This window comes from Ascaphus truei, chromosome 1 (genome assembly GCF_040206685.1).
Source record: "Ascaphus truei isolate aAscTru1 chromosome 1, aAscTru1.hap1, whole genome shotgun sequence".
Classification (NCBI taxonomy): Eukaryota; Metazoa; Chordata; class Amphibia; order Anura; family Ascaphidae; genus Ascaphus; species Ascaphus truei.
The window spans coordinates 330,148,961-330,163,747 of NC_134483.1; the positions used below are offsets into that span (position 1 = coordinate 330,148,961).

Below are 14,787 nucleotides of genomic sequence, written 5' to 3' on the forward strand. Positions count from 1 at the left end.
TGTATCACATATCCCCCTCCGCAGCGTAAAATTGTCCTGTGAAGCGGCCCGTGCACCATTCCCATGCACCAGCTTTATTTGTAGGAGACGTCCGGCATCCATCTCTTTTCTTTTCTCTCATCTTCCAGTTGACAATTTTTTTCCCTTTGGGGCAAGTACCGTGCTCTCTGGGCCTGCAGTAAGGTATTTCGCCACCTCCTCTTCTGTGTCACTTGCATGAGGTTCTGTGTCCGGTTCCACATCATTTAGCTACAGTACTTAAACGTGGGCGGGATTCTCCTTAACCCCAGATGCCTCTCTGTTACATTCGGAAGACTTGTAGGCTTGGGCCTTTCTTTCTTGATTCCTTAATTTTCTCTGATGGGAGTAGCGCTGAACCATCCATGAGGTCTTTCTTGGCATACGATCACGCACCCCCTCCCATCCCATTTTCATCCGAGACGGTGTCTTTACAGCGGCTGCCCTCATGGCAAGGAATTCCCTTTGGACCACGTGGGCATTGGTTTCTGTGGGATACAGATGCTTGGGCAGGGCCAATACCTTTTCCTGTAGTGGAGACACCTCTGATTTACTATTCCACATAGCCTCATTCTGTTTTAACTCTACACCATCTTTTCCATGGACTCCTTCTGTGACCCAAGTGTCTGTTTTAGGTTTGTAAACTTTTTCTCCAACTTCATCTTTTCAAACTCCAACTTTTTAACTACTGACCGTAAAGTCTTTTCAGACTCTTTATCTTTTCCTGTGATCTAGGCACTGGTGATAGTGATGGATTTTTGTAGAGAAGCCATTTCTTCCTCAAACTCTTTCTTTATTAAGAGTTCTCTCTTTTCCATCTCTAGCAACTGATTATTGAGTATTGAGTTTCCTCTTTGCTCCTTCCCAGCTCCTGTGCAAGTTTGAGGTTGTCTTCCTGCAGAGCTGCGAGTTGCTGGGATGTTGGTTCAGCTGACAGTTTTATCTCTTCTACTTCCCTTTTGAAGTTTTTCGTTTTCACGCATTCTGCCTCCAGTGCCTCGTGCGAATCAGATATCTGTTCTTCGTAGGCCTGATGGATGTGCTGAATCTTCTCCAGTTTCTGGATCTTCTCGAGTTCCCCCTCATACACCTCCTCAGTCACTTGGCTTCTGAGCTCCGCCTCCAGCACTGCTCTGGTGATACTCGGCGTGGCCTTCACCTCCTCATGTTTCTCTGCAGGGACACACTGTATACTCAGATGCTCCTATAGCTCTGGCAGCTGGCTCCACAGTATGTGCGCTGCTTGGGTGCACTACTCATGGGAGACACATTCTTCTTGCAGCATTCCTTCTGTATTCTGCAGTGCTTCCTGCACTTCTAATTTTCCTGTGTCAATTGCTTCTTTACTTTACCAAGCTCTTCTTTGAGTGTGCAAGCCTCTTGCTGAGAAACTTCTAGCTCTGTGATGAAGTTTTTAATGTCTTTCTGGGACATCTCATAGTATAGTTTCCATTCAGCACTCCTTTTTTCTGACTCGCTCAACTTTCCGATCTTGGCGGTAACAGTAGCCTTTGTCATCTCAAGATTAGTCATCATTCCCGTGACGATTGCACCATGCCTTCTATCCTCGTTTGAGAAGATGTCACTAGGGAATTCGTGAAGAGTTGGCTAAGTGCCATTCTTGCGATGTGTGTTTTCCTTTTGACCCCAGTGCATCGCTTGTTGCTGAGACTGTCCTTTTTGCGGGGCGACATAGGAGTCCTCCTCCTTGTCATCATCCTCATCTGAACTGAAGGGACAGTGTTTATTGTGGCCCGGCTCTTGACACCATAAACACATCTGGTGTGGTTCCTTTTGCAGGGCCACACATGGACACTCCTTCCTTAAAGGACACTGATTCGTGTGGCCAGGCAGACCACACAAAAAACACATTGCTCTCATAGGTACCCCATTTACTTTGACTTCACACATCCTATTTTTTTTCTAAATCCCCTTTCTCTATAATAGTCTGCTTAACTGCAGGAACCCCACCTGAAAAATACCCCTGTAAGAGATGTGTTCAGAGGTACGCAATGGAGACTGTTTTAAGGTGAAATTAAAATAAGGCTTTATTGTGTCTGTTGCTTTAAACACAACAAACATGTAAATCAGCACACAAAATCTGCTCCACTCTGGAGTATATATACACTTGTGATCCAGTTCTCTTTAACTGCGTGGTTAGCCCAGCGATTCACCAGCCCAAATCATAGAGACATTTATCAATATACATAGACATAGATAATATTCTTATACGAAAAGTCTTATATGTTAGCTGGGCTGCTGTAGGGGAAGCTTCTCTGCTCTCTTGGATCCGCACCATTGTGTGCTAAGGCAAAGTCAGGCTCCAAGTTTAGAATCTTGTCCCTTTTGTCTTGTCAGCTTGCCGCTCAAGACATTTGTCCTTCCTTGGTTCAGCCCAGTTGTGGACTAAGGAATCTCTCTTCCTGTCTCAGGTGCAGGCTTTTTCTAACACCTGTAATCAGCCAGGTGGTGTTAGTTAATTGCCTACCAGCAGTTAACCACCACACTGCTGGATTAGAGGCACATTTGTGAACAGGGATACGTTTCCTGTTACAACCCCACAGAAAGACATAAACAACAAAACAAGAGGGAGCGCTGATATCCAACACTAAAATGGCTAGCAGCCTATGATATAACTCTGACCCCCAGGTCAGCAGATAGAAATGGAAGTGATGTTATATCCCTGGCGCTTAGCACTGAGACACACTAAATAAAAGGATATATACGACCAGATGGAGGGTGAATCCACTTGGGTACTCTTCGTGCAGACGATCAATCATATGAAAGAAAGAAATAAAATAACATAGCGTAATACAGTAAACTACAAAACATACAAACACATAAAGGACAGTACAAACAGATGCTGAGATATAAATAAAATTACATTTAATAAAACAACTAGATAAACACTAATTATATAAAAAATGATAACACACAATGTAAAAGATGAATGTAATGATAAAAGAAGTGATAGGTCCCATATGCACTCCAACGGTAGCTGGACTGTCCGCTTACCAGAAACAGGATGGTATTAGGCGGTGGATAATTCAGAGAATATCCCCTCTCGCAGTTTCCTGTCAGCTCCAAGACATCTCGTAATGGTCAGCGTTGGCCTCCGGGAGGGGCACTCACAGCCTTCTGAGCAGCAGATCCCTGCAAAGCAGCTGCACCGGGCTCCGTCTCACAGGACGCCCGCACATGTGCAGTAGTGACCCTGGATCCAAGGTAGCAGATTCATCAGGGACTTGCTCGGCGGAGTGGTGTAGATAGCAGCAGCAGATTCGCCAAAGAAAATGCTATATCAGTGGAGACCACCCTACGCGTTTCGGAAGTCGGGGGCTTTTCTACCCCTGAGGAAGGAAGCCACGACTTCCAAAACGCATAGGGTGGTCCCATTTGTGCTCCGCTGTCCCACAGTGTGTACCACATTGCCTGTCGCTATCTCCACAGCAAAAGGAGACAGGAGAGAATGAGGGCCTGTATCAGAGTTTTAGCAGTAGAGCACAGAGGAAAGGGTGTATCTTTTCATATGCCAGATATGTAGTGGTCTATAATACATACATGGCATAAATCAATCATTAAATGTTGAATTACCCCTTTGTAACCATAGTGGTCATAAAGGCATGCATGCCTTCATTACAGCTATGATATCTAAAGGGTTACAACACCCATTGTATGCCATGTAATGCCTTACTCACCAATGCTTTACTCACCAATGTGGCACAGAATGGGTAAACCCCACATTACCTCTCCAGGGGGCCTCACTCTCCCTCCCCGGATCACCGACCCCAATCACCCATTCCCACACAACACACCTGACTTCCCCATCTACCAATTTCTACAAGGCTATTAGCCATACATAAATACAGTACACTTCGAAGATTTTTGCAAACATTATCACTAATTTGCTACAACAGACCCTTTCCTAGCCTAGAGAACAAGCAGGATATTACAGTGGCTACAAAACAATGGACCACATCCAAGTTGTTCAAGATATGATATGATCTACCACTCATTTTAGGATTTGTAGTTTACAAAAAAGCATTTGATTATGTCTACATCTCAGCCGTTTTAAATGCATTAAGAAGACAAAGTGTTGAAGAAGCGTACTGTACATTGATATTAGAAGGAATATTTATGAGAATGCAACATCAACCATTAGATTACATGATGCAAGATGAAGGATCAGAAAGGGTGTGTAACAGGGTGTGCGACACACTATCTTGGCCAGCAAGCATTAATGGATGGGAAACTTTCAAATGAAATCAATGGAAGAATGAATAGGGTATGGAGCACATTTGGAAAAAAACACAATCTTTCAAGAGAACCTTCTACTGTGCCTGAAAAGGAAGGTCTTTGACCGGTGTATGCTGCCTTTACTCACATTTGGATGTAAAACCTGGACTCTAAATGTGTAGATAATTCTAGGTATTACCCAAAGCGACAGGAAAAACAGTGAATGAATTCAAAAGCAAACAAAAATCTGTGACATCATCACAAGGGTGAAGGAATTAGAATGGCAGTGGGCCAGGCATATCGCAAGAAGAAATGACCATCATTGAACAAAGATTGCACTCAACTGGCTTCCAAGGGATATCAAAAGAGAATGACCAAAAGTAAGATGGGAGATCGACATTAGAAAATTTGCAACGTTTTGGAGAGAGGCTTCCTAGTGTTACAGCAAATTTTGGGGGAAGCCAATTTCCAGCAGTGGATCGACAAGGGATGATGATGATACATAAACATCCACTGTAAGGGTAGGCATTACAAAGTAATGCAGTGAAATTGTAAATAAATATTTCAATGCAATACTTGGGTGTGTCTACCCTTATTCATACTACCAGTAGACCATTCGTTTCCCCTCCTCCCCCACACACCTTTGCATAGCAATACTTTACTAATATCTATGGAAGCAAGGTGTTAGCAACTGATATCTATTAGCAAGTACCATTGTCACTTCTTGGTAAAACATTAGTATTTTACATACCTGCTTTACAACAGAGCACTTAATTTAGCCCTATTGGTCTACAGTTATTTTGGGCACTAGTTCCAATCAGATATTATTCTCCTGTACATATAGACATTTGTAAAAGTATTCACCCTGGCAATAAAGATTGATGGCAGAAATTGAATTTTTCTTTCTAATTGACCCTTTATAAAGAAAATGTAGAGCGCCTCCATTCCAAACATGGTACAATCTATAATTACAATGAGCAACATAATTAACCCTAAGCACTTTTTTTTGCAGCGCAATGAAACAAATACTTTGATCAATACAATACTGGATGTCCAACCAAGGTCTACAGCGCGAGGGGCAGGAAAAAGCAATGATGAAATTGTGAGTGAGCTGGCAACCTCAATCCTGTCAAAACTACCAGGTAATTTTCCATATGAAAACAGAATGCAACAGAAATAAGATACCAGTTGCATTTTTTAATACCTAACAACATTTTTGTGTGTAGGAGCCAAATCATAAGGAATCATGATCATACGTAAATTTATATATACACAAAATAAAGAGATAAGATGCCACAGAGTCACTTGAGTGAATTAGTGAGAAATACTAATGTGTAGTAGTGTTATCCCATAACATTAACAAATAATATAACAAAGTGCATAATAAGGAACATAAGGAAAAATTCACATAAGGAAAAGCAACGCACAGGAAAAAAATTGTTGCGTAATACACCCAAAATTGGTACACATCATTTTTGGGGGCCATAATAGAAATATGGGGAGAGTATTAAAATGATAATCTAAAATGTTTGATGATAAATGTCCACCACTAAATTGGATAAATGTTTGTGAAGATTTCTGGCAGCTTTTTTGGATGCACCATATCTGCAAAGGATCTACAAAAAAGAAAGGAAGAGCGCACGCTCCATGGGGAAATAAAGTATAACATTATTTAATATAACATTTGAGAATGGTGCGATATGCACTTACAGAAGCCTTAAAATTAAATTCTTTGGACTACCTGCCGGTGCTATCCAGGTCCTGGACGGTGACTATACGTAGTTTCTCTCCTATGTATGTTATTTGAATGATTCTGCAAGTGCATATCGCACCACTCTTAGATGTTATATTAAATCATTTTATACTTTATTACACCATGGAGCGTGCACTTTTCTTTTTTTTATACATACATACATATATAAATAAACACACAATCCCAGCAGAGCTACTGAGCGTGGCCAAATGTATACAACAAAAGACAAAGATACCCGATGCTACATCCTATGTGACAAGATATATAGTTAAATACTTCAATGTTCGTATTCTCACAAATAAGGGTCATTTAGTTAAACTCTTTGGCCAAGGAGTTATAAGACTGCTGCCACGTCACGGCATGACCAGTATGCAGGTCCTAACACTACCCGTGAAAACTCTCATTTACCTCTGCTGTATAAATAAACCTTTCCTGCACACGGACATGAAAAACCTGCTACTTAAATAGTGGAGTGTGCTTAAACCCTGGGAGGAGGGGCCTACAAAAAAAAAATATATATATATATATATATTGTATATATGTATATATATATATATATATATATATATATCAAATGTAAATATTACTGTGGGCTCATGTGCATGTCTTAGGCTGAGTCCATAGAAGGACTGGCAACGCTGAGCAGTGCGGGCGCTCCACGATGAGCCCCGTCATCCTTAATGAGGATGTCTTGAGAGGGGTCTTCCGCGAGCGTCCGCAGGCGTACTGAGGCGCAGGAATTTTCATCCAGCAGGAGAAAATGTTTTCAGACCGCGCTGAGGATGTCACGTGGCTGCCAACATCCAACCAGGGTGAAGCAGCGTGACGATGTCGGCGCTTTGACCCCTGTTGACACCGTGATGTCATAGCTCCGCCTCCCGATCACGCACGCTGGCTCACCTGCTAGTCCATGAAATCGCTCCTGATTGAGCAGGTGAGCCTCAGCGTCAGCGTGGAGGAGCGCGGTCTGCCCTATTATGGACAAAGCCTTAGACAGGTCTGCAACCCAGCCTTTCAACCTTAATCGCCCAGCATACAGCACTTCCACTGCAGCAAGGGATTCCGGCAAATGACATGCAAATGAGCACACAGGGCCCCCTTTTTGCTTCAAATCCATTTTGACATGGACCCCTATAATGCTTGCTGCATTGCACAGTTTTTCAGCACAGCCTGGATTAAGATGCATAGCCAGTAAACCTACCCACAGACAGCTGTTTCGACCTTTTGGGTCTCATCTGTGTGAGGCTGGTTATACTGGCTTTGCAATTTGAAGCTTGGATAGGTATCCACCACACATTAGTTAAGTTAGGGTGGGTAAAAAAGTGACAAAAAAAACCCTGGGCACTCACCAAATATTGTAAAAAAGAGTATATGGGTGCTAACCGTCCAGGGGATAATATAGAGAATCAAAAAGATGGACAGGTACTCCTCATTGCACAAATGTTGGATTTATTAGCTCAATGTTTCAACCCACACTTGAGCATTTCTCAAGCGCAACAGGTTTTATATATATATACAGCTGTTTAAAAACAGCTCCATTTTTTTTATAAGCATTCAATGCTTTGTTGCTAACGGACACACATGGTGGGAATTGAACATGAATACATTTTATATAATACACAGGCAGGAATCGAACCAAGGACCTTTCATATGCTAGTACCAATTCTCTACCTCTACACCACAGAATTGGTGTGACAAAACGGACTCTATAACTATACGTAACCTCTACAGCAAATTGGAATGGACTGCACTGTGTACTATGTACAGGCGTAGAGGTAGAGAATTGGTACTAGCATATGAAAAGTCCTGGGTTCGATTCCTGTATGATATGGGATAATTTATAAATTATAAAATAAATAAAATGATAATTTATCAATCATGCATTAAAATAAAATAATAATTTATAAATTATTATTTTAATTAATTTTAAAATTATACCATATCATACAGGAATCAAATTAGAGCTTTTCATATGCTAGTACCAATTCTTAACCTCTACGCCACAGGGATTGTGTGATGTCACAGACTCTAAAAACAGCAGATGCCAGTGAGTCCTTGTGCAGTTAAATTTTATAACGCGATCCCGGTTATAACGCGGTCTCATTCTGTGGACCCCGAGGACCGGGTTATAACATTGTTCAGCTGTACGATGAAGATTCCAAAGTTAGGGGAGCGCTGAGTGTTCACAACGTTGTAGCACCGGAGGATTAACGCTGTGGGGTGTTCCATTCTAAATCATGGACCCCGCCCCAGTGCCCCCGGAACAGGCATGCAACACATAAAATATTTCTATCATAAATGGAACTTTGTTTTGCAGACAAATTAGACATGGATACTGCATCAGAAACACTGTTTTCTAAAGACTCAAAAGGGCGTGTTAATTCTTTAACCACTGTACTTGGACAGGAAGTAGACCGTTTTAATAATCTCCTCACAGTACTGAAAGTAAGTGATACATTAAAATGTTTTATCTTGTTGATTTTTATAGTGCCAATATGACTTCCTTTTTTTTCTTTTCTTTACACAACTTATAAATGGTTATATAGTGAAATAAACAATGTTAACCCATTAAGGCATGGTTAACTTGAATGGATCTTTTCATTGTTATTTTTGGAAAGATGGCCTCAATGCATTAAATAATACTTTGAGTCCATTGTCTCATTTGCCCATTGATATGCTTGCAGTAATGTTACTTGTATAAGGATATATTTGAGAGCATCATTTATAGGACGCTAATAGTAGATAAGAAACAATTATTTACTGACTTTGTTTTTAGAAAAGTATTACCAGAAGTGAAGCAATGTTCAAACATCTATTTTTTAAATACTGCAGTACTATAACAGATGTTGGCCCATATTTACTAAGTGGTGCTATTTGATTAGACATCTTGCTGAGCTGGAAAACACCATACAGTCTATACAGCCGATCCAAGGGTCCCAGTAATATCATGAAACCATGCATGCGCTAACTGTTCTCACCTCACGTTTGGTCTTTCTCCAGAGTTGTGTAATGGGCAAGGAGATGAGAACTGCCTCTCACTGTCAGATGCTCATAGGTGTGGCATGATGCATGAGGAGATTGCTGGGGGAGGTCCAGGGAGGACAATGAGTTCCTGTGTTTACTGTCCATGAGCAGTTTTTTGCTTACTGTGAGCCAGAAACAGAGCTTGTGACTCAACTATTATAATTTTTCTAAACTTCAAAAGAGTATTTTGTGTATTGGACACATGCTGGTGTGAAATTTCATATTTGTTGCAACATTGCCACACTTGTCTTAAGCACAATAAGAGGGTAAAGAAAAAGAATCAACAGAAACACCAATGCATCAGGTCTACAGGGGAGAAATCTACGGGGGAAGTCTGAAGTGTAGAATCAACCAGGGGTGCATGGGTACAGCAGAAAACTGGAGTAGGAGTCTGGATCCAAAGTCAGGGCAGGAACAAAAGAGAACACACAATACTGGAAACCGGAGAGGAACCAGGATAAGAGCAGGACTGGAGCAAGGCAAACTGCTCCAGCCAGATAGAATTACATTTTTGAAGCCCACCCCCTACCTCCACCCCCTTCTATGCGGAAGAAGCGGGAGTGAAATCCCTTGATCAGGGATCTTGGCGAGTGAAAGCGCCTCTTGAAACAGGACTGTCTCTGATGCGTAGTAGACTTGAAATGGGACCATGTCTGATGTGTAGCAGATTTGAAGCGAGACCATCTATGATGGGTAGCAGACTTGAAGAAAGACTGCCTCTTCAGGGTGGCAGACTTGAGGCTTGACCATTCCTTTGTGACTGCCACCTCTGACGGTTCTAGTAACGAAGGCAAAAGGGACGAGTTCACTAGTTCAGAAGTAGTGTCACATGAAAACGTTGATTTGACAGCGTCATAGAAGGACTCAGATGACATCACAGGTATCGTTAACTCTGAAGCCAAGACTTGCTGCTCCGCCAACTGAATATACATAGATACCAATTAATCTTGAGAGTCTGACATTTTGGACATGTAGAGTGGCAGCAAAGCTGGGGACTCAGGCTGAGACTCAAGCCCATCAGAGGGCCGATAGCTAGATGCAAATTTCTCTGTAGGGGTTCCTGAGTACGAAGTGAAAGGCACAGAGAGGGTTGGTCAGTATCATAAGGCATAAGTTCTAGTAGAGTCATTCTATTACTCAGATCAGAATGCAGAAGTTCAGGAGGATGTTCTGCCTCAGATTAAATCTGGTCAAAGGACAGCATGGACTGAGGAGGCCCTACAAAATGCTCAGATACAATCCTCTTGTCAAAGTCTAGTCCAGTTACACAAATGTTCCCTGGATTTAATGGAACATCTAGTTGAAAATGAGCTAATCCAACTGAAAACCGTCAATACAGAACAAGAGAAACTTAAAGTAACCAAATGAAAAGACTTCCCGCTTTTTGAAAACAATGAAAACAGCCTACAAAAAAACATTGACAAGTTCGTGAACGAACTAGAAACTAGAAACTAGAAAATAGCATAAATTTCAAAGGGATGTTAAGGACTATCAAGATGAGAAAATATATAAACATAATTTCCAAACTACAAAAATAGTCTCACAGAACAATAATGAATCCTCCACGGAGTGGGGAACTTTAGATACTGAAGCTAACACTAGATTCCAATATCAATATAAGAACAAGGTCTCCTTTAAACCAAGAGCTCCAGAAAACAAAACCCTATCATCACAAACTCCTTTTTTAGGGGAGGTTCACGCATCGAGTGTCGACTACAACCCTGGTGAAGAACTAGATAAGGGGGGAAGCTGGGAGCTACTGTAAGAAACAGGAAAATCTGGTCATACCGGGGAAAGAGAGGACAAGGGGGAAGGAAACCATGCAGGTAGACGCTGATGAGGGATCAAAACAAATTAGGATAGTTAACCTCACAAACACAGTACAGCTAAACCCCGTTATAACGCGGGTCTCGGGGTCCACCCCGAGACCACCGCGTTACTAACGGGGTCGCGAGGAAAAAAAAATGGCCGCCGCGCTTTAGCGCATATTCATCCCGCGGGACAGGAGATGGGAGCGGGCATGTCCCTCCGCTCCCCGCTTCCCCCTGTCACCGCGGGACAGCCCGCGGGGCAGGAGATGGGAGCGGGGATGTCCCTCCTGTCCCCGCTTCCCCCTGTCACCGCGGGAACTGGCAGGCAACATCCACTCCTCACGAGCCGCACGGCGCATGCGCATGCGCACGGCGAACGTGAGGGGTGCCTGCATAAGTGTGCTGCTTTTGGAGACAGGTAAGCAGTCTCCGGAAGACCGCTAACCCCCCCCCCCCCACCGCAGCACAGGGCCCTCGCGTGTGTGTAAGTGTCTGTGAGTGTGTGTAAGTGTCTGAGTGTGTGTGTAAGTAAGTGTAAGAGCCGGAGCGGGAGGTGGGAGGTTTGACAGGGAGGGGGGGCGTGGCTTGAGCGGAGGGACCCGCTACTCTCCCCCCCCTCCCCGGACTGCAGGAGGGAGCTGCTACTCTCCCCCCCCCTCCCCGGACTGCAGGAGGGAGCTGCTACTCTCCCCCCCCTCCCCGGACTGCAGGAGGGAGCTGCTACTCTCCCCCCCCTCCCCGGACTGCAGGAGGGAGCTGCTACTCTCCCCCCCCCTCCCCGGACTGCAGGAGGGAGCTGCTACTCTCCCCCCCCCCCCGGACTGCAGGAGGGAGCTGCTACTCTCCCCCCACTCCCTCCACTGGCTGCAGGAGGGAGCTGCTACTCTCCCCCCCCTCCCCGGACTGCAGGAGGGAGCTGCTACTCTCCCCCCCCCTCCCCGGACTGCAGGAGGGAGCTGCTACTGTCCCCCCACTCCCTCCACTGGCTGCAGGAGGGAGCTGCTACTCTCCCCCCCCCTCCCCGGACTGCAGGAGGGAGCTGCTACTCTCCCCCCACTCCCTCCACTGGCTGCAGGAGGGACCCGCTACTCTCCCCCCCCCCCTCCCTCCACGGACTCGGGCTGGAGCACTCATACATACACACACACACACACACACACACACACACACACACGCACACACACACACACACACACAGGCACTCACGCACTCATACACACACACGCGCGCACACACATGCAGGCACTCACGCACTCACACACACACACACAGACAGGCACTCGCACTCACACACACAGACCGCTAACCCCCCCCCCCCCGCCGCAGTACAGGGCCCGCCGTAGCCGCAGCACAGGGCCCCGCCACCCCCCAACCCCCACAGCACAATGACTTCCCACCCCCTTAACTTTGTGAAACAAAAGTCACAAGACGTTGTACAGGCAAAATACATCTGTTAAAGTGCAGTTGTCTGTTTATTTCTATATAATAATTGTGTGCAGTGTGCAGTGTGTGCAGTGTGTGTGCAGTGTGTCAGTGTGTGCAGTGTGAGCAATGAGGAGTGTGTGTGCAGTGTACAGTGTGTGTGCAGTGTGTCAGTGTGTCAGTGTGTGCAGTGTGAGCAATGAGCAGTGTGTGTGCAGTGTGTCAGTGTGTGTGCAGTGTGAGCAATGAGCAGTGTGTGTGCAGTGTGCAGTGTGTGTGCAGTGTGTGCAGTGTGAGCAATGAGCAGTGTGTGTGCAGTGTGTCAGTGTGTGCAGTGTGAGCAATGAGCAGTGTGTGTGCAGTGTGTCAGTGTGTGTGCAGTGTGAGCAATGAGCAGTGTGTGTGCAGTGTGCAGTGTGTGTGCAGTGTGTGCAGTGTGAGCAATGAGCAGTGTGTGTGCAGTGTGTCAGTGTGTGCAGTGTGAGAAATGAGCAGTGTGTGTGCAGTGTGCAGTATGTCAGTGTGTGCAGTGTGAGCAATGAGCAGTGTGTGTGCAGTGTGTGTGCAGTGTGCAGTGTGTGTGCAGTGTGTGCAGTGTGAGCAATGAGCAGTGTGTGTGCAGTGTGTGTGACAGTGTGCAGTGTGTGTGCAGTGTGTGTGCAGTATGTCAGTGTGTGCAGTGTGAGCAATGAGCAGTGTGTGTGCAGTGTGCAGTGTGTGTGCAGTGTGTCAGTGTGTGCAGTGTGAGCAATGAGGAGTGTGTGTGCAGTGTACAGTGTGTGTGCAGTGTGTCAGTGTGTGCAGTGTGAGCAATGAGCAGTGTGTGTGCAGTGTGTCAGTGTGTGTGCAGTGTGAGCAATGAGCAGTGTGTGTGCAGTGTGCAGTGTGTGTGCAGTATGTGCAGTGTGAGCAATGAGCAGTGTGTGTGCAGTGTGTCAGTGTGTGCAGTGTGAGAAATGAGCAGTGTGTGTGCAGTGTGCAGTGTGTGTGCAGTGTGTCAGTGTGTGCAGTGTGAGCAATGAGCAGTGTGTGTGCAGTGTGTGTGCAGTGTGCAGTGTGTGTGCAGTGTTTGTGCAGTGTGTGTGCAGTGTGTCAGTGTGTGCAGTGTGAGCAGTGTGCAGTGTGTGTGCAGTGTGCAGTGTGTGTGCAGTGTGTGTGCAGTGTGTCAGTGTGTGCAGTGTGAGCAATGAGCAGTGTGTGTGCAGTGTGCAGTGTGTGTGCAGTGTGTCAGTGTGAGCAATGAGCAGTGTGTGTGCAGTGTGGCAGTGTGAGCAATGAGCAGTGTGTGTGCAGTGTGCAGTGTGCAAAAAAAAAATGTAAATTTTTTTTTTTTTTTTTTTTTTAAACGGGAGCCACGGGAAAACCGCGTTATAACCGAATCGCGGTATAACGAGGCGCGTTATAACGGGGTTTAGCTGTACTAAGTAAACACCATATCAGTGTTCTAACAAAAGGCTTAACCTTCGTCCCTGTGGCAAATTTTGATTTATACGAAGCTGTGAAAGACCTTAATCTCTTTGCAAGGAAAATGCTCTTATATAAACATTTCAAACGTAGGGATAGAATGATAACAGACAACCTAGGGATTGCGGAACTTAATGCTGGAGATCAAGAAGATATAAACAATCTGACAACACTCCAAGCAGAAAATGCACGCAATCCAGGGGAATGACCCCATACATCCCTAAAAACCCAGAGTCATTTTACACCTTTTCTAGACTCAAGTGCAAATGTATCCACCTTTGTAAACTTGGTTACAAAAGATCTAGAATCTCTCCATACCATCAGAAGGTAAAACAACATGAGCCCTGAGGAATGGGCAGCTTTAAAAGAACTGATGGCAATGGATCAGATTACAATAAAACCAGCCGACAAGGGTGGAAATATTGTCCTGCAAGATACAGAGCGATATAGAAAAGAAAATGTAAGACTCCTGAGTGATCGCAGTTAGAGACCTCTGGATAAAGACCCCACAGATTACTTTTCTAAAGAACTAGTCACAATTGTGAAGCAGGGTTTTGAAAATAAGGTTATTTCAAAACAAGAGCAATACTTTTTGATGGTTCGCTACCCAACGATTGCGACTTTCTACAGCATTTCCAAGATACACAAAAATGCTGAAAAATCTCCAGGGAGAACCATAGTATCTAGGATAGGCTCTCTTATTGAAAAACAAGCGTCTATGTGGACAAAATTGTAAGAGACTTTGTAACCTCTCTCCCTTCATATGTTTGGGACACTATGGATGTCCTAACGCGCCTGGAAGACATCTATGTTGATCAAGATACACTCCTGGTAAGCTTTGTTGTGGAGTCCTTATACACTAGCATAAGACATGATGTGGGCCTAATAGCTACAAAACATTTTGTATCATCTACTGTAGAAGCCTAAACTTTAGCTCACACAATCAATTTGTATGGGAACTACTGGACTTCACATTAACTACTTTCTCTTTGACAAAAAGTTCTATTTACAAACCCAGGGAATAGCGATGGGCACAACATGTGCGCCAATGTACGCAAA

The 14,787-nt window shown here is 44.5% G+C and overlaps 1 protein-coding gene across 4 annotated transcripts in view; it reads left to right on the forward strand.

Annotated features, from left to right (window-relative positions):
- The window catches only part of DNAH6 (dynein axonemal heavy chain 6), a 448,872-nt gene that overhangs the window by 412,451 nt on the left and 21,634 nt on the right, over nt 1–14,787 (forward strand). For all 4 annotated transcript variants that reach the window (XM_075607019.1, XM_075606995.1, XM_075607010.1 and 1 more), the window contains 2 exons: nt 5,267–5,396; nt 8,325–8,452. In XM_075607019.1, the coding sequence (XP_075463134.1) occupies nt 5,267–5,396; nt 8,325–8,452 (258 nt within the window). The remainder of the gene's footprint in view (nt 1–5,266; nt 5,397–8,324; nt 8,453–14,787) is intronic.